Below are 21,260 nucleotides of genomic sequence, written 5' to 3'. Positions count from 1 at the left end.
AAACGAACTAACACTTAACTAAAGGAAGGAAAGATGAATATTTGCACAGTTTTTCTGACATTACCCATCCAGATTTTCCAATCTTTAACACTTCAGGCAGTCATACGTTCTTACAATATTATAGTTGCCTCGCTTCCATGGCAAGGTGACAAGACGACCACAACTATGTAATTGTTTATCGAACAGCAAGAATGTTGATGTTATTTTTGAGAATAAGCTGGGGGCTTATCACCGACCACGAGTTGACTTTACAAGAGGTCTATCGGGTTTAATGCTCCAAGAAAAACGTCATGATACCCGTTGGGGGGGGGGGGGGGTGTCATTCAATTACTTAAGCTCAAATTCATAAACACAAGTTTGGGGGATTTTTGTAATCTGAAATGAATGCAATTTTAGCAAACATATCTTCACTGACATTTGAAGCTTAAAGTCTGACAAGTAGTGTTCAAATTATTCCACTCAGTATCATGCATTTCCCGGTATATATATATATATATATATATATATGGTCTTTCGCCTATGCAACTTCGTTGCCCAGATACAGTCTGCCATTGTGGAGGCCACGTTCAAGATTCTTCGCATTACGTGTGAGGAAAAACTGACGCTGGAGGCCTTGTGACCTAACATGAAAGACTCTATTGCAAAGTTTTATTGAGCCATTTTAAAGCTTTAGAATCGAAACCACAGAAAAGTTTGATTTTGATCATCTTGTCTAAAATATATTTCAAAATGTGGATAAATGGTTTACTAATCATCATTCGACAGAAATAAATTGTATAGACAACTTTTAGTTTAATTCCTAATTAATTAGGTCTGGTACCAACATTTTTTTGGTCTATACTAAATCTTTAAAATGATGACCATAATGTTTCTATAAAATGTGATAGTCTAATCTTGCTTAAGCTATCATTCTACATATTACACCCATCTTTCAAAAACGCCTACCACAAGTGTTCAACGTCATGTACGTGTCTTTATGTATGGTACGTTTTTGAAAAAAAATTAGAATACAATTAGAGTTTCGCTGAAGCACATCTATACATTTTCTTTGGTATTACCGATAAAATACAATAATAATTTGCCATTTTTATTACTGCTAGAAATAACAGTTAACAATCAATACAATAAGTTACATTCTAACATTCATGAAAACTATTAAAAATCTCATAAAGGTATGAACACAACTATAACCATGTTGAATGATTGACCCAGTAAAACATTATTTCAGTCATTACCTGTTACATGAATTTTTAACGTGAAAACCAATCTTGTATTCATAAAATGGGTTCTATTCTTTCAAAATACAAACTGTACGCTAAAATAAGTTATTTAAGAAAACATAATACAAAAGCATGCACGTTTTGTACATAAGTACCAAGGAAATGTAACTGACCATTAAAATGACCGAAAAGTTATTCTTTTTTGATATACTGTACTTTCCCCAGATCCATGATCATTTCTATATGTACATAATACAAAAATGACAATTGAAATGAAACAAATTGATGTTAAATATCTAAATAAAGCATCTCATTAATAATACTAAATACCTTTAAACAATAAATGGGTTTTGACCACTGGTAGCTGTACCACTGGCACTGCTTCAGTAGAATAGAAAGATAGGAACTCGCCCATTTTTAAAAATAAGAATATACATTTTTATTCGCGCAACTCATTGTCAATTATTAGACAGGCAAAATCAACATCTTACTTGCTGTACCTTATTAACCTGAAGTGCCCTAAAATTGAAGTATTTTAAGAAATGACAGATGTTGCCTAAAATATATTGGAGACCAATTTGTTATTTATATCGAGGTATACATCTATGAATTCAATTGAATTCAATTCTAATATATTCATGGAATAATATTTTGTTATTATTTATGCACAGCTAAATTATCAGCATGTAATTACATGCATATAATCATGTACACACATCTCTTAGCTCATTATTTTGCTTAGTTCCTTTTGATTAACATGGTAGTTGTCTCAATTATCTGCTCAATATTCTCCAGTATCTAATATACAATAATAGAGTGGTTATATTGGTAAAGCTGCTTTCGAATCTAATGTAATCTCATGCAATACTATTGGCTTTTCTTCTCAATGTATCCTGCGATTCTGGTTTCCATACAGGCACATCAGACAATGGAGGAAGTGGGGACTTGCCACAAATAATGTCTGCAGCTTTTTCTGCTATCATAATGGTTAGAGCATTTAGATTTCCACTGACAATGCTAGGCATTATAGATGCATCTACTACTCTCAGATTGTCAACACCAATGACTCTAGTATGATTGTCGACTACAGCCATTGAATCGGCATCACTTCCCATTTTACATGTGCAGGAAGGATGATAAGCACTATCAGACATCTTTGCAATGTATTCATCAAGTTCTTTATCACTCTGGAGTTCCGCTCCAGGTTGGATTTCAGAATCACGATACGTATCAAATGCTTTCTGAGCAAAGATTTCACGCGAGGACCGAATACCATATCGCATTTCCTCCCAGTCTTGTTCATGCGACATGTAATTTGGTTGGATGATTGGGTGTTCATTGGGATTATCTGAACGTAGTTTAACGTAGCCAACACTTTTAGATCTCAATGTTCCCACATGTAATTGATAAGCATGACAGTCTCCTGACTTGCGTCCATGATCATTAACCACTGATGGTAAGAAGTGAAACTGGATATCTGGATGCTCCACATCTTGGTGAGTTCGGATAAAACCACCAGCTTTCAAATGTGCCGATGCAGCCTTCCCAGTATGGAAAAGAAACCATTCGAGCCCAATTCCAACCATGTTCCATGGAAACTTCCACTGTGCTGTATAGAGAGTGATTGGCTGCTTACATTTCTGCTGCACATATACTTCAAGGTGATCTTGTAGGTTTTCACCAACTCCAGGAAGATTGGCCACTACAGGTATTCCGAGTTGTCGAAGTTCATCAGCATTTCCAATTCCAGATAGCATAAGAGTCTGTGGAGAATTGATGGCACCGCTACATAAAATGATATCTTTAGTTGCCCTAGCTTTATGTAATACTCCATTCTGAAGATATTCCACACCAACTGCTTTGGAACCTTCAAAAAGAATTCTAGTAACCATAGTTTTACTTTCTACTTTTAAATTTGGTCGATGTAAAACTGGTCTCAAGTATGCACTAGATGTATTCCATCGCTTTCCATTATGTATAGTCATATCCATGTATCCAACCCCTTCTTGTTGATAACCATTCATGTCCTCTGTAACAGGGTAACCAGCTTGAACTCCAGCCTCAATGAAGGCTTTAAAGAGTGGGTTGTTGGTTTTACCTCGTGAAACATGGAGGGGTCCATCTCCACCCCTGTAGTCATCTGCTCCGAGTTCATGAGTTTGAGCTTTCTTGAAATACGGAAGACAGTCAGCATAGGACCATCCATCTGCTCCTTCGTTCTGCCATCTATCATAATCATATGCATGTCCCCTAATGTAAACCATGGCATTTAGTGATGAAGATCCACCCCATACTCTACCACGGGGCCAATACATCTGCCTATTATTCATAGCTTTTTGAGGTTCTGTAGTGTAAAACCAATTGTACTTATCATCACATAGATTATACATCAAAGCAGCTGGCATATGTATCTTCCAATTCCATGGATTATCCTTTGGTCCTGATTCAAGCAATAGAACTGAGTTATCTTTATCTTCACTCAGCCTATTAGCCAACACACACCCAGCAGACCCAGCACCAAGAATTATATAATCATACACTGGAGCAGAACTGCGGTTGGTAGATGTACATGTAGGTCTCAAAGTGGAATAAGAGCTTACAAACACCTTTTCTTGATCAATATCAGTGTGTGATTTCATTGACTGGGTTTCTGTCATGAAAATATCAAATACATCATGGACGCTATCTACGACTATATCAGCCTCAGGTTGGAGTTGTTCCACCGAGCACACACCTGTTAATACACCAACTATGCATCCAAGACCAGCTGTTCTTCCCATACCCGTATCAGCAAGAGTATCCCCAACCATCATAGCTTGTGAGGGGTCTATACCAAATCTTTCACATAATATCTGAGCATTACGTGGACTAGGTTTTGGTTCAGTACCTGGATCATCACCACACACTATTTCATCTACAAGATCAATCAATCCTAATTCTGTTAAAGCGGCTAGAGTTCCTTTTCTGGAATCTGCAGTACAAACAGCAATCTTTATATCTTCCTCTTTTAATTTCTGCATCAGTCTTGGCAAATCCCCAAATGCAGAAACAGATGCTCCTGTCTCGCATTCTTCCCAGCATTCATCAACAATGGTCTTAGCTTCGGCTTCATTTTTTCCTTCCATTTCTAGTAAATCTGTTAGCCGTTGTTTGATTATTGGCATAGTTGACTGTGCCAACAAGCCTGGTTTCACTTTGTTACATTCACTGTCATAGTCCAACAAATGATAGATTTTTTCTGAGAGATTTTTATGTCCAGTGGAGGCTTCAAATCTATGATAAATATAAAACAGAAGTTCATTAGAGTAAAGTAATTAATATTCTGAAAAGAAAAATGTTACCTTGACAACCTTATAAGCTTAAATTTAAATTTAATATACATGTATAGAGCTATGAACAATGAATATTACCACTGTGACACTTCTCTAATGGTTATACCTGTACCTGCATTCCTAATTCAACAGTAATGAACGTCCCACCTCCCTTCTTGTACAGTCAGCATTTGTATGCTTCTTTTTGTACATGTTTCAGTTCTACACTGTTAACTATAATGTATGTGACATGGTATATTTACTGTCCTATACATATCCAATCTCATTTTCATACATTATAAATATTCATTCTTAGAATGACAGAAATGCTTGATTTGGGCATCATCATCTTAAAATGAATGTACATACATGTAACATGAAGTGTGAAGTACAAATCAAATTTTAAAATGATTGATTCCCAATTTAGTGTCAGACGCGGTGTAATTCTATTTGCGCATGGTAACCTACCTAGCAATTGGAGAGGGTAGGATAAAAAGTCAAAAGAGCACTGGTTGACATGCAACCCAGAAAAAGTCAGTGGCATATTTTAAACAGTTTTTTAAAAATAGCGGAGTAAGTGTGGATGGGTAAAAATGAGGGCAACTGGAAAAATTATTTAAGATAGCTGAGAAACCGGGATTTCTGGTACTATGGGAATTTGGGATATACCGGTAAGCACAATTAGGCAGTAAAGGATGAAAATCGTCAAACAAAAATGGAGAATCTTTGATTGTATTGCGATGCAGATCAACTTACATTTGTCTATGTACCAGATTTTTCCTAATGTGAAATTGAGATATAAACAGAATTGTGTTGAAGGGATGATTGAACAAAACAAACAAATGGACAAGCAAAAACACAAAACCCAATCCATAAGTACTTGGACTGTGTCTAATATAGGGCAGGAAAGGCTGCGCCCAAACTTATTTTTATGAATACAATGACTACAAGAGTAAAATTTCACAGAGACACTTGGTCTATTGTCTTCATATAGATTAGTTATTGGCACAGTTTCTGTTTATCAAATGTGAATGACATGGAATTCCTGGTGTCAGCCATCCTCCATGTCTTTCTTGAAAAAGTGCTTTAGCGTAACCGTTTATGTATGACTTAAAATTAAAATTAAAATGATTAGCTAAGTTATTCATCCTGTGCTAGTACATCCATGGTTGCATGGGATAACTACTGTGAAATACTTTATTTTAGCTGGAATTAATTTCGCTAAAAAAGACTTTTTTGGTGTTTTGTATGGAGTTTGTAGTTTTGCCTTCGTCAGTCGGTCAGTCTGTACGGAGTTGTGTCTGGACCGTTTTTTTTTTTTTTTTTTTTTTTTTTAAATCTTGGTACACAGAGATATGCGTCAACCATACATGTGCACATCATTTTTTTTTCTGATTCGATCAAATATGGCTGACTAGCGGCCATTTTTAATGCCAAAACTCAGTCAAATTCAGTCCTTGTGTGTCTATCGTCATTTCTCAGAGATGGCTTGATCGATTTTGTTGAGACTTGTTACAAAGACAAAGGACAACCCATACAGATGCACGTTGTTTTACTTTTTTGAAATGATCAAATATGGCCGACTGGCAGCCATTTTGATTGTTAATCATGGCTTTCTTCTGTCAATTGATATTTCTCAGAGATGCCTTGACTGATTTCAAGGATACTAGGTACAAAAGAAACAGTTAGGAGGTATACATATTCACATGGATTTATTTCCCGACTTGATCATATATGGCTGCCAGGCAGCCATTTTGAATGTCAAAATCGTGTAAAATCCAGTTTTTTGAGTGTGTCCATCCTACATATACATGTACATGTAGTTACTAATATTTATAATTCACCTTGCTTTAGCTTCCATAAGAATTTCAGAAATCATGTAAGGAAGTAAATGATCTTCACTAGACACTAATCTACATGCATGTGATTACAGTTGTGTGTTAAATCGCAACATGTAGCCATGGTGTTTGAGTGAAACATCATGCACACTTATGGACAGCATTTGGAGATGGCCTTTAGTCACATGACATTTACAGCCTTTCAGAGAAATATTCGGACAGACAGTTACTAAAATGGCTCCCAACATTTTGATGTTTACTTTGTTCTAGACTTGACGAAGTCACTTGACAGATGGCATGCTATGTGTGGGGACACTATTTCATAGGGTGATCAACATTATGATTTACAAACTGGGTGGATGTATTCAATAACTATTCATTTCCTGTTTATCTACATTGTACGCAATTCAAAAAATATTAAAACACTTCAGAATAACTTGTTTGTATATTCTAATGAACACTTTTCCATTTGGGTTTTTCATCTGTTACGACTATGTAATGATCTCTAACTCTGCACCAATCAATGTAACAGTACCATCAAATTTAGATTGCAAAGTTGCAATTCATCTTGCTGATAGTCCGAATAATAATTGGCTATGCAGGTGACTATAAATATATAAGTATTACCTTGCTGCAGTTTTAGTCACCCATGGAGTCCACATGGCATGAGAACATATAAGAGTACCATCCTTGTCAAATATAACCAATGATGGTTTGGTAAATTGAAATTTCTGTCTTCTTGTTCTTATACTTTGCATTGAAGGTGTCACATTGTATGACCGATGTGAAGGTATTCCCCTAAGACTTGCCATTGCTGAATGTTTATACAAACGACGTGAAATATTCCCTGCAACTAGAAAAGAATTATATGAAAAGAATTATATGCACAGAGTTTTCATCAATAATTTTTTATAATTCATTGTGAAATTGTCCAAGGCTATTTCAGCCTCACACTCTACCAGGGGGGCAAAATCAAAATGCTGTAGAATCCAAATGAAGATATTGTAAGCAAGTTTAATTGAAATAATCACAATCTTGAAATTTTATCCTCATAAATGCATAAAAACAGTGCAGCACAGCACAGGGCAAGAGTAACTGAACATTCAGTTAGATTAAATCTTGCTTAAAACTAGCTTTATATAGCTTACTTTCAAAACTACTGTCTATTTAAATTGTGAAAAGTATAATCTGTCTAAATATGTCATATATATAGCAACTTAACCTTTTTACCATCAGCTCCTTCTTTCAATTACAAAATACTGTAAAATCTGTATTAGAAGCCGCGGCTTCTATTAAAATGGTACAATGCAACAGAGGGGATGCGGCTTCTATTAGAGCATGTACACATATGAGAAATGATGAATTTTTTATTCTAAATTATTCAAAAAGAATGGGTGCGACTTCTATTAGGGATGCGGCTTCTAATACAGATTTTACGGTAGTCCTGTTTAGTCTGCACTTTCCTTCAGAACATTGGAATAAAAACAGGCAAATTTGTTGAGTCAAAACTGAAAATTTACTCAAATTTTGACTGTTGGCTCCAAAATTGAGGTTTATTTTCAGAAATATTGAAAAATATAAGAAAAAAAGTGCAGAAAAATTTGGGCGAGAAAGTCTGGTGGTGAAAAGGTTAAAGATAAATACTATAAAGAATTAGTTGAAATCATTGATGACAAGGATAATCACTTTAAAAATTGTATGTTTTTATGAAAATATAAAAAAGAACAGCCATCTTGGAAATTGAGTTACACTTGGACTCTACTGTACATGTTCAGAGTATTGAATTATATGTAATATATAGTCAAAGATTCACTCGTATTGATGATATGAAGGGAAAACAGTGTCTTATTAACAAGTTTTACTTTTACCTTGTCCAAAAATTCTCAGTAGTGATGCCATTATCAAAGTCTAGTACAAGTATTAAGATCAATGTAGAAAAATATAATTTAAGATCATGCCATTCAGAAAAGAACCTGCAAAACAGAAAAAGAAATTCACATGTATAAATAACAATTAACATTTTGTTCATGTTTGCCTAGATGGCCTAACAATCTGAAAAGTTGGTGTCCATTTGATAATGCTGGGTAGTCCAACAGAATTTTTGGTACTTGACGCCCTGGATGCACTTAATACAAATAAACATGCATATATCAACAAAATATCCAAATTAATTTGGATATAGGACATCCATATTTTGTTATTTTGGTTTATTGATAGAGAACAATTATCAAATCATTGATTGTAAATTTCTAGATGTCCAGTTGGACTTTCAAAAAACATACTACCACAAATTGATAGACTACATTTGATAATCTGACGGTGATATTGGTAGTCAGATGGTAATATTGGTAGTCTGATGGTAATGTTGGTAGTCTTACAGTAATGTTGGTAGTCTTACAGTAATGTTGGTAGTCTGACAGTAATGTTGGTAGTCTGACAGTAATGTTGGTAGTCTGATGGTAACTGAAATATGTAAAAATAAAAAAAAAGTATCAAATTTTTTTTTAATTTCTAGTAGTCTAATTCGGCTACTAATTTTGGAAACTGGTTGCCTTGATATCCATAAAAAAGATTAATATACCGGTACTAAGTTTGAAATCTAAATTTAGATACACTTGTATTTGGGATTATGCAAATCACCTATATGTATGTTGCCAATACTTTTCCACTCAAAAGCCCTATTCTCTAACATTGCTAACAGATTCGTGAAAATATGGCTGTTTAAATTTACCATTTCAATATCTGTTTGTCTGCTTTTTATCACATGTCAAATAAAGTACCAGTCAAAAAATTACATTGAAATGAAAGATGATTACTTAGTTATATGTATCAATAATCTATTTCTTATTGATTATTTATCATTATTTTGAAAATTACAAAAACCTTTTAATCAAAAGTGAACAGGTTTGTAGAAATTCAAATGAAATTGGTTACCTGGCTAAAATGACAGGTAGATAGGATTTTAGACAAAATGGCCGTCAATTTGACAAATTCAATTGAATCACAAAATAACACAACCTATAGTAATACCTATGAATCTAGAACTTGTATGAAAACTTTCAACTGATTCAGGCAATATATCAGCGAGCAGTCGGCATGGACATGGATAAAAACAAAATGTCTATCAGCCATTTTTGTTTGAATTTAAAAAAAAAACCATGACTTACCCCTGTAACCCAATATGTATGATCATGCTCCAAAGTTTGAATGAATTTGCCTTATTATTATTATTTGAGTAGAGATCCTGGACATGTTTAAATATCAGAATTTAGAATTTGTTGGACCAAAATAGCCGACAGTCAGCCATACTATCTCAAATCGTAATAAAAATTTAGGTGCATATGTAAGTCATCTTGCATGTTCTCTTTGTTAAGTTTGAATGTGATCAGTCAAAGTTTGAATAAAATCATCCTGTTTATTTCGAGAAACAGTTCCGGAGACATTTACAGTCTGAGATTTTCGGATTTTAGACAAAATGTGCATCAATTCAACAAATGAGATCAAATCACTAAGTACACATATTAGTATTTGTGTACACACTCTTAACAGAATCTGGCATTATATTAGTGAGGAATCAGCATGGATATGAATAAAAACAAAATGGCTGCCAATTTCTAAATTTTTTTTTAATCTTGAAAAAAATATGTTGTGCACCTGTAACATTATTTGCATGATTATACCGGTACAACATTTTTATGAAATCTCCCAGTTCATCTTCGACAAGCAATCTTGGATATGTTTGAGTATCAGAAATTAAAAATTTTTAGAACCAAAATGGCTGCCAGTCTGCCATATTTGATCAAATAGTAAAAAAATGGCGTAAGTTATCATACATGGTGTTTGTATATTTTAATATGAATAGTCAAAGCATGTCTGAGAATAGACATGTGGAACCCAAATTAAAAATTGTTTCTGTACTGTAATGTTCAATAAAATGGTGCAGTATGAACAAATAAAAATTGGTTCTCATCATTCAAAAATGTCTGCAAAACAATGTGACACACTTGATGACCAAAAACCTGCATGTATTTTTTCTTTCTTTCATCTGTTGTAAAAGATACAAACTGTGCAAGCTATCGCTGTGTATGTAAGGTATCAGTACAAACATGGTGAGTAATAATGTGGTTGACCAATTCCTGAGTGAGCTATTAAACCATGCTTTGTTTTTCAGCATTTTTTTTCATATTTTGATAACTAAGCTAAAATTACTGCTTTGGTAACTATAATTAGTATAAATACAAGGTGCTATATAAAGCCTGTTTTCTGGATGTTCTTGGAATTTTAATAGCAAACATTTCCCATATACATCATAATACAATTTTCACTTATTCATCTTGAGATATTGAGTAAATTTTGCAAAGAAATCTCAATATACTACAGTTAATAATGACAGAGAGAACATAGGTTGCTTAACATAACATATACTGTAATAATACTTTATTTTCGCTTGGAATTCATTTTCGCTATTTTCACTGAAGGAATGATTCATGGAACATATTAAATGAAAATGTGGGAAATACCTTATCAGCTTTGATTAAGAAATACGTAACTGATTTATAGCAATATAGAAAAAAAAGATGAATCAATGTAATTTAAAGATATGTATTACTGTTTTCATGGTGACAATACAAAGGCTGAAAAAACATTATTATTATTATTATTATTATTATTATAAAATCTAGCAAATATACTTTTTTTCCTATATTTTACATTCAACTCGTCAAAAATCAGTGAAAATAAATTCCATGCAATGAAAACCCCCAAAAATATCTTTTCAGCTAAAATTAATTCCAGCTAAAATAAAGTATTTTACAGTATTTAATGATAATAGACCAACAACTCATTTTACAGCTGCTTACATATGCATAGCTAACTCTATAATTTTTTGTTTTTAATAAAACATTTCCTCTATCATTAGTATCAATTTGCTGAAATGTGAAGACTGAAAGCAGAGTAAATATGCTACCCGGTACATCCTTTTCACCACCACTTCCTCCTTTTCATCACAAATTCACAAACTAGTCCTGTTCATAGTCTGCACTTTCCTTCATAAGATTGGGAAAACCAAGGCAAATTTTTTGAGTAAAAACTAAAAATTGATTCAAAATTACAGTAGGGTTCATTTCCTGAAATATTGAAAAATATACAAAAAAAGTGCAGAAAAATTTGGGTGAGAAAGTCTGGTGATGAAATGATGTTGTACATTAAATCATTTGCAAGAGAAAGGGATGGCCACTGAATTGAAATGAATTACGGTACAAGATGACAACTTATAGGCTGCCCTGGGAGGAATCATGTCATTTACCTATCTTTGACGGCCTCTCATTGATGATTATATGTGTCGCTTTCCATAATAGTGTACGTCATGCATTATAATTTTCTACGGTCCCCATCACAAGACCAATTTTAATGATGGCGATTACCCAACCATTAGTTTTCATATCGCATCGCCAAATTCGTATACAAAGGCTTTTTTTTTTTCATTTTAACTTTCAACATTATTGTATCACAAACATTATCTCAATTGAGGATACGTTTATCAATAAAGATTATTATTATTATGATGATGTAACCTTGTGTAGGGTGACTTTTGTCCATGCAATTACGGTATGTCTAAAGCAATATTTCGATGATATTTGGTCATCTCTATGTGGTTACATATTAAAATAATTGCAACAAACTATTGCTGCTTTTACATATTTAAAATTTTTGCAGGTAGTTAAATACTTTGCTCCAGAGCCAAATGAGTTTACCTGATCCACTACTTATCAGCTATTTATAGCACAGTAGCAGGGACAAATAAAGCCTCATTACCTCTAGCTACCCCACAAACTGCACAAATTGGTCTTCAGACAAATTTGATATGAATAATTTTTTCCCACATTTAATGACGTTCTTGCTTATTTAGAACAGTGAAACAACAAATACTGAACATTCACCTTGACAGTGGATATATTTACGGATACTTTATGGCAAAGACAAAACATAAAATACATTGCACAGACAGAAATAAACAATACATAATGAGAAACAATTAAAAAAGAAAATATCTATTACAAAAATAAAAACCCTTTGTTTTTAGCAAGGAACATTCAGAAAGTTCCTTTCGTAACCGCCACGCCTAATTCTAACTTAGCACCCACCCCATCCCCTAATTCAATGCACTCTCCAGATAACTATAGGAGAGATATCGATTGAAATCAGGAGCGCTGGAAGGTATTTATAAGAGTAGGGTTAGAGCATGGTTAGAGTGGTGGTTCAAAAGCAACTCTTTCCAAAATTTAATCACAGTCCCTGTGATAGAGGGACTGTGATTTAATTGAGTTCCTCAATACACAAAATCACAGCAACTTTCACAAAATGTATCTTCGGACTTCGCCAACACCATTACAGCACAATTTACTTGCAGCGATTTTAAACAGTTTACAGTAAGGTATATTTTGTTTATTCCAAACCCTGTGGTTTTAGTAGCTCTGATTAGCGTGGCTGTGTCCACTGCGGCAGCACTAAGCAAATCGGTGGCATTGGCAGTGGCAATTATGTACGTGACACCGCCTGTGTGTGACACAGGTTAACAATTTCTCACGTGGTCTTAACTATCTTATCATGTCAATAAACAATGATAATTTTGAATTTAAAAAAAGTACGGCGATAGAATAATGAACGCTGTTAAGGAATAAAAAATAAAACTTACTTTCAGAATCGTATCATGGGACTGACGACCAGTATCAAAATCCAGTCCGCACGCTGACCTGTGGATCTACAACTGTTATGATGACCCCTAGATGAACTTCCGGTTGGCGACAAAACAAAAAGCACTCAAATCAGCTGTTCGCCGTTTCTTGCGAACAAGCAATTATCGAGTTCGTCAATTTATCTTTCAATCTTCATAAAACGGCTAGCTTCAAACCACTGGTTTGAGTCAAATTATTAACGATTATTGTCGGACATCTGACAGCTGTATTATAAACAATTTTCTGGCCGCATGTTTTTAGCCGCCGTATATAACGCGTTCCAGAAAAAAAATGGAATTGCTGAAAATAATTATTAATGAATTTATCATCTAGACAGCTGCAGTTTCAATTACAGTAACGCTCGTGTTGAAAAATCAAAAAAAACAAAATACTGGTTAAATATTGCCCAAATTCCCATGATGCACCAGTCGTCCGCTTTCAGAAAATGGCTGCGCCCATGTTTTGAGTGTAAAGATGAATAGAGTTTGTCTAGTTTTTGGAGGATCGCGCGGAATTGGAGGTGCGATATCGAAAGCATTTGCGCGAGAAGGTGACAATGTCATTATTTTGGCCAAAAATCCCACGCGTATCGATGCAGCTGTTCAAAAGTTGAAGGATTTGGGTGGTGGAGGTGCGTGACAGTATTTACAATTTGAATTTCAAGTGAAGCTCCGCGACTCCGCAATCTCCGGATTGCACCACTGCGTCGTGGAAAATGCAATTTGCATGGCCCTCCCAGTTGTTCATTTATACCCGTTATTAGTTCAACCGGAGACGTAATAATTCCGTTCGTTAACATGCATCTTATCACAGTCCCTCTTTGTGGAGTGATCTTATGCTACACAGCTGCTGATCGAAACGTAAATTTGTCGGGAATATTTTGTTTCCACCTCTTTTCCGCCTACTTTGCAGCTCGATTCATTTGTACTGACATGACGTGACAGCCATGTTGGAATGTTGAATACCGATGGCGCAATTCATTTCGCGTTTCAAAGTGTGAAATTTTCTCAGATATTATTAGGCCAATGAAAAAAAATGTGGGTTAGGGTTTAGTTTCGTTTCATTTCGTGGAAAAGACTAAGCCTTTTAAATGTCATAACTTTAGTGCCATTTTGAAAAACATCATAAAAAAATACAGTTATTTTCATGTTTTTCAGTGATGCATAAAACATGTTGTATAAAGTTATTAAAAATAAACTGATATAGTAATATACATGCTTTATTTAACAATACAATATCTCCATTTACACAAAAAATTACAGATCGTTTTTATGACATCTCAAAAATACCTTGCATAATTTTAGTTGTAAGCATGGAACTATAGGGGTTTATAGTTCCATGTTGTAAGCATTATAATGACGTTTTCAAAAAACGTATTTTCACCCATAGCAAAAAATAATGCTATAGTTATGTTTTCAATCAGCAGCTGTGTAACCGTAGAACGTCGCATCATCAGAATCGCACTGTTTAGTGACTGTGAATCTGTGAAACTATTTGACGATGAATTTAAAGTGAAAAATTTCAAATTGCCTACTGCAGGATTTAAACTCACGACCATCATGACAAACTATAGCATTATCATCACTGTTTGCCCCATAGAGTGTGAAGTAGACTTTTTTATGTCATGGTAAGAATGTCAGTCTTGCATACTGAGGGTCATGAATTCAAATTCCACACATGACAAATTGTATATTTTCGCTTTAATTAGTTGTTCAGACAGTTTTATATTCATGTCCTGTAACACACTCATTTCAAAGACCAGATGTAATCAAAGATCAGTATGAAACAGTAATTAATAAACAATACGTGGTCTCAAATAACTGAGACAGTGTCATTGACTCCATACACCACACCCACATATTCACTTAGTAATCAAATTCAATTAGCACACATTACCAGTATACATGTATATTGTACACACCTTTGCTAGACCATTATTTATTGTGAATAATTTGAACAAAACACATATACCCAATACAATTTTGTGACAGCTACAACTTCACTTCTCAGAGCCACCCCCCTCCCCAAGTATGATAAATTGAGCACTTTCTGTTTTTATAAATTAGGCGTTGCCACCTAACTATGTGACCAATCCTAATAAATAAATAAAAAATTTTAAAGCAATTTATTATGACATTTTTTAAATAAAGTAAATCCAGTGCAAAACATCAAATATTTTTTTTATTTGTGATATTGGTAGAACATATCGGTATATCAGTGCTCGTACAACAAAAACGTGCTAAGACACCTGAAAGTAGTAGTACGTAGACTACTTTCGAGTTTCATTTAATCAATATGGCTCTCTAACCACATAAATACTCAAAACAAGTACAGGTGCACAAGTATATATCAGTGCCTGTCACCATAGAAATTTTAACTGCATTCAATTCAGCAGTTACTTCAAACAAGCTCATGCAAAAAAAAAGCGGATGAAGAAGATTCTCAATTGGAGGCCTGATCATGATGTACTATTTTTAAATTATTTATTAATTATTTTTTTCTTTTATTTTCCAACAAAGGAAATCATTCTGGAGTTGTGTGCAACATTTCTGATGAGGCTGCTGTTGAAACGAGGCTTGCTCAAATAAATGAAAAGTATGGTCGCATTGACATTTTAGTGAATAGTGCGGGTATGAATAAAGATGGATTGTTACTCAGGACTAGCAAAAAAGAAGTTATGGAATTAATGCAATCTAATTTAGTAGGACCCATGATCTCATCCAGGGTTGTTTTAAAACAAATGATTAAACAAAAGCAAGGATGTATTATTAATATAGGTAAGTACAATACTACAGTTCAAGATACATTTTCATCCTAGGTGCCATTTCTGACCAAAACCAGGTAGTCTCCAGATATGATCCATCATATCAGGGGCATTTCTTATCCAAACAAGATAGTCTCCAGATATCATCCATCATATGGGGCATTTTTTCATCCAAACAAGGTAGTCTCCAGATATCATCCATCATATCAGGGGCATTTCTCACCCAAACAAGGTAGTCTCCAGATAGCATCCATCATATGGGGCATTTCTCATCCAAACCAGGTAGTCTCCAGATATCATCCATCATATCAGGGGCATTTCTCACCCAATAAGGTAGTCTCCAAATATCATCCATCATATGGGGCATTTTTTCATCCAAACAAGGTAGTCTCCAGATATCATTATCATCCATCATATGGGGCATTTCTCATCCAAACCAGGTAGTCTCCAGATATCATCCATCATATGGGGCATGTCTCATCCAAACCAGGTAGTCTCCAGATATCATCCATCATATGGGGCATGTCTCACCCAAACTAGACTTTCTTCAGATTTCATCCATCATGGTACATATGTAATACCGTACTACATTGCTATTCTAAAACAAAGAAACTTATGAATAGGTTAAAATTATGGAAAATCATTCAATTTTAAATATGCTGTTATAACATATTCTCATTGGTTATACACCTTATAATAAGTGCTTGCTAGGCACTAAAGATAGCTTCGTTGTCAATTGCTTGGGAAAATTTATTGATTTTATTTCTAAGCTTTAGTTTAGTCTATTGTTTTGTTTGTGTTTTTCTTGACCATTGATTTATTGTATGTTTTTTTTTCATTCATACTAAATTTTGTGTCAAATAATATATCTATCTATTTATGAACACATTGCTTGTTGAAAGCCACTGTGAATGGCCAATATGAATTGAAAAAACAACAACAACATATCAGCAGACTGTTTTAACCATTTCACTACCAGTTCCCTCTTTTCATCACAAATTCACAAAATAGTCCTGTTCATAGTTTGCACTTTCCTTCAGAAATTTGGGACAAAAATAGCAAATTTTTTGGGTAAAAACTGAAAATTTACTCAAATTTTGTCTGTTTGCTCCAATATTAGGGTTCATTTCCAGAAACTTTAAAGAATATGAAAAAATCAAAGAAAGCTTAGAAAGAACTCCCGTGTGCTGAGAGTATTGAAGACACATTAAAAATTAATTCAAAATTGCTTGTACTTGAGATATTGATGGAATAGCTGAAAACTAATTATGTAAATCAGATAACTGATATGAACAGATGTGTACAACTAATAAGGCCTGCGTAATGTAATATCTATGTACCAAGTTTCATTGAAAATTTGATTAAAAAAAATATGGCTATTTTTGTACACAACGCAAGAAGTTTACATGGAATTCAAAACAGGCTGCACAACAACCATCATACTTTTAATGCATGATTGTGAGAGAAGAAAAACAAACTCAATAGAGGTGGATAATCCGAGTGTATTTGTCATTTCAGGCAGTATAGTAGGGTTTAAAGGCAACATAGGACAGACGTCATATGGCGCAAGCAAAGCAGGATTGTTAGGATTTACAAGATGTCTTGCCAAAGAAGTAGCATCTAGAGGAATAAGGGTCAATCTCATAGCACCAGGTAGGTACTTTTTTTAAGGTTTTCTCTGTACAGACTTACTGTACTTTCAGCTGACAGAAGTAATGAGATTTGATGACTGGAGTACCAAATATCATAACAATCTATTTGTATCCTTGTTTATTTTATGCTACAAAATGCATAAAATGGAACTTTTAGGGGGGGGGGATATGTGAAAATTTGCCTTTTGAGTTTTTTATTAAAAAAAAAATTAAATGCACTTTATTAATATTTACAACATATATTATTATCAGATTTTGTGTAAATTTAATGAAATCTTGCTTGTCTAAAAAAATGTGTGAAATTAGGTGGACATTGTATCAATATTTTATTTCGAGACAAAAAATGTACAGATCTGACTAAAATGGGTGACAAATAGCCATAAATTTGTTTGCTTGGATATATATCACTGAGTATAATAAAAAATATAAAAAATATAAAATAGTATAATAAAAAAAAAACTCAAGCTGTTTTATGTAACTTTCGTTTGAAAACACGATTTATCACTAGTTTAGTTCTACTGCTCAGAATATATTGCATATGTACAGTGTATATTTTGTTTTCTGAATTTGTCGATAATATAAGTAACATCTTCTTGGATTTTTTTCATGTGTATGATATAACTAGTCTTGGCTTATTCTGAATATAATCTTTGAAGTAAGAAACAATACATCTGTTGCCTGTTCCTGTATTCTCTTGTTGTCATGTAATGTAAAATACTTTATTTTAGCTGGAATTGATTTTCGTTGAAAAGACTTATTTGGTGTTTTGTATGTAATTTATTTTCACTGATTTCGGACAAGGTGAATGTAAAAATATAGGAAAAAAGGGATACTCGCTAGATTTTATTTTCACTGAATCATTCCTTCAGCGAAAATAGCAAAAATTAATTCCAATCCAAAATAAAGTATTTTACAGTATGTAATATATGAATCATCTGGTATTCATATCTATTTTATTGTGAGCCATTGGTTTAAATAGCGGTGAAGTATGGACTAGAATTCGTGAGAATGTCTAATATTTCTTCTTCATGTATAGGTTTTATTAGAACAGACATGACTGGAGGCGCTCAGTTTTTACAGATGGAACACCATATACCAATGGGTAGATTTGGTGATGCAAATGAGGTGGCAGGGGCAGCTGTATTTTTAGCTAATTCTTCATATGTTACTGGACAGGTGAGAAATGCAGATTGGAAATTAAAGATTACTAACAAGAAAATCTATAAAAATGACTTTTACGTTCAATTTGAATATTACGGTAGTAATTTAGCTGGTTTTGAGAGCTTAAAAACTATTCATACGAATCCTATTGCCAGATTGTTGATAATGTTATCCTAAAGAGCAAAATGGAGAAATCTGTGTGAAAAATATGAATTTTGAATAATTTAGCAATAATTTTCAACACTGAGGTGATCAGTGAGGTTCTTAGTTTAGTAGTATCTGTCAGAGTATGCAATTCGAGGGGAGTGATCACTCCACTTGCCTATTACTGTAAAATCTGTATTAGAAACCGTGGCTTCTATTAAAATGGTACAATGCAGCACAGGGGATGCGGCTTCTATTAGAGCATCTACACATATGAGAAATGATGAATTTTTGGCTCTCAATTGTTCAAAAAGAATGAGTGTGACTTCTATTATGGTTGTGGCTTCTAATACAGATTTTACGGTAGTAATGTAAATACAAGCCCTGCAACTTTTGCATTTCAGACTATTTGTAGTAATAATATAATAGCATAGCTCTTCAAATCACTTTTTTTTTTTTTTAACAATGTTTTTGTGCCAGGCAACAGTTTCGGACTTTGAATGTCACTGTTGTCTCTCCTGACTTTTTTTTTTTTGTAAGTGCAAATTGCTAGTGCTGACACATCACTTAATATATTGAGAGCTTGCTAGTTCATTTCCATGAGAATTGATTGACCCTAAAGTCCCCTGTATGCGTACGATTGAAGCATGTTATCGTTTTTCCCAAGAAGTGTTTAGAAATACACCTGAGAATACAATGCCCCCCCTCCTCCTTTTTTAAATTATTGATAGATTGATTCTGTTAAACATTTTCAGGTGAGTTAGACTCTACAACCTTGTGTTTGATGATGTTTTCAGTGCATCACACTCATGATCACAGCAACTGAGAATTTTAACAGTTTACATACATTTGTATATCAAGTATTCCACAATTTTCAAATCAATGAATGTATCAGTAGTAATATTTCACTCAAGTATGTATTTATGTCATTGACCATAACTTGGTTTCTATTTCATGTAGGTTGTAAAAGTGGATGGTGGATTACACTTAGCAATTTGAAGATATCAACATTTTCAACCCATTGTGCACTGGATATCGATGTTTTCAACCCATTATTATTGGTTCTTGATTTTTTCAACCAAGTATGCAGCTGATATTGATACTTTCAACCCAGTATGCAGCTGATATTGATACTTTCAACCCAGTATGCAGCTGATATTGATACTTTCAACCCAGTATGCAGCTGATGTTGATACTTTCAACCCAGTATGCAGCTGATGTTGATACTTTCAACCCAGTATGCAGCTGATGTTGATACTTTCAACCCAGTATGCAGCTGATATTGATACTTTCAACCCAGTATACAGCTGATATTGATACTTTCAACCCAGTATGCAGCTGATATTGATACTTTCAACCCAGTATACAGCTGATATTGATACTTTCAACCCAGTATACAGCTGATATTGATACTTTCAACCCAGTATGCAGCTGATATTGATACTTTCAACCCAGTATGCAGCTGATATTGATACTTTCAACCCAGTATGCAGCTGATATTGATACTTTCAACCCAGTATGCAGCTGATATTGATACTTTCAACCCAGTATGCAGCTGATATTGATACTTTCAACCCAGTATGCAGCTGATATTGATATTTTCAACCCAGTATGCAGCTGATCTTGATACTTTCAACCCAGTATGCAGCTGATCTTGATACTTTCAACCCAGTATGCAGCTGATCTTGATACTTTCAACCCAGTATGCAGCTGATATTGATTTTTTCAACCAAGTATGCAGCTGATCTTGATACTTTCAACCCAGTATGCAGCTGATCTTGATACTTTCAACCCAGTATGCAGCTGATATTGATACTTTCAACCCAGTATGCAGCTGATATTGATACTTTCAACCCAGTATGCAGCTGATATTGATACTTTCAACCCAGTATGCAGCTGATCTTGATACTTTCAACCCAGTATGCAGCTGATATTGATTTTTTCAACCAAGTATGCAGCTGATCTTGATACTTTCAACCCAGTATGCAGCTGATATTGATACTTTCAACCCAGTATGCAGCTGATCTTGATACTTTCAACCCAGTATGCAGCTGATATTGATACTTTCAACCCAGTATGCAGCTGATATTGATACTTTCAACCCAGTATGCAGCTGATCTTGATACTTTCAACCCAGTATGCAGCTGATATTGATACTTTCAACCCAGTGTGCAGCTGATATTGATACCTTCAACCCAGTATGTGTCTATTGATGATACTCCACAAAGCTATTCATTGTAGTTCAAAAATAAGTTTTTAAGTAAAAATGGGGAGCACACATGTTGATTCTAAGTGATCTGAATTGACCTGTTTTATTTATTTTATGTGATGCACACAATGAGTGCCTTTGAAGAATTTACCTTGTCTGTCAGTTCCTTTGATGGGTTTGCCATGTCTGTCTTTTCCTTTGATGGGTTTACCTCGTCTGTCTGTTCC

General features: G+C 34.1%; 2 protein-coding genes across 2 annotated transcripts; one reads left to right on the top strand and one right to left on the bottom strand.

Annotated features, from left to right (window-relative positions):
- Positions 1-953: 953 nt before the first annotated feature.
- Positions 954-13,168, bottom strand: LOC100366344 (choline dehydrogenase, mitochondrial-like). The gene is made up of 4 exons (XM_002732287.4): positions 13,064-13,168; positions 8,238-8,342; positions 6,997-7,222; positions 954-4,493 (listed from the first exon to the last, which is right to left on the bottom strand). The coding sequence occupies exons 2-4, from the start codon at positions 8,266-8,268 to the stop codon at positions 2,078-2,080; spliced, it is 2,673 nt and encodes an 890-aa protein (XP_002732333.2). The 5' UTR covers positions 8,269-8,342; positions 13,064-13,168; the 3' UTR covers positions 954-2,077.
- A 366-nt stretch (positions 13,169-13,534) lies between these two features.
- On the top strand, positions 13,535-20,129 carry LOC102801271 (carbonyl reductase family member 4-like). Its single transcript, XM_085493083.1, has 5 exons — positions 13,535-13,734; positions 15,623-15,880; positions 17,386-17,520; positions 18,556-18,695; positions 19,785-20,129. Exons 1-5 carry the CDS (start codon positions 13,578-13,580, stop codon positions 19,821-19,823), a joined length of 729 nt encoding a protein of 242 aa, XP_085349209.1. The 5' UTR covers positions 13,535-13,577; the 3' UTR covers positions 19,824-20,129.
- The last annotated feature ends 1,131 nt before the right edge of the window (positions 20,130-21,260 follow it).

Source organism: Saccoglossus kowalevskii, chromosome 18, assembly GCF_978046115.1.
Source record: "Saccoglossus kowalevskii chromosome 18, keSacKowa6.1, whole genome shotgun sequence".
Lineage (NCBI taxonomy): Eukaryota > Metazoa > Hemichordata > Enteropneusta > Harrimaniidae > Saccoglossus > Saccoglossus kowalevskii.
This window is presented reverse-complemented; position numbering and strand designations above follow the sequence as displayed.

Bases quoted from the DNA above. Each gene is read 5' to 3' on its own strand.
- LOC100366344 (XM_002732287.4), bottom strand. From the start codon at position 8,268: ATGGCATCACTACTGAGAATTTTTGGACAAG. The intron at 7,223-8,237 runs GTAAAAGTAAAA...ATTCTTTTCTAG, and splicing joins ACTGAGAATTTTTGGACAAG to TTGCAGGGAATATTTCACGT. The intron at 4,494-6,996 runs GTAATACTTATA...TATTTATCATAG, and splicing joins GTGACTAAAACTGCAGCAAG to ATTTGAAGCCTCCACTGGAC.
- LOC102801271 (XM_085493083.1), top strand. From the start codon at position 13,578: ATGAATAGAGTTTGTCTAGTTTTTGGAGGATCGCGCGGAATTGGAGGT. The intron at 13,735-15,622 runs GTGCGTGACAGT...TTTCCAACAAAG, and splicing joins GAAGGATTTGGGTGGTGGAG to GAAATCATTCTGGAGTTGTG. The intron at 18,696-19,784 runs GTGAGAAATGCA...TATTTCATGTAG, and splicing joins CTTCATATGTTACTGGACAG to GTTGTAAAAGTGGATGGTGG.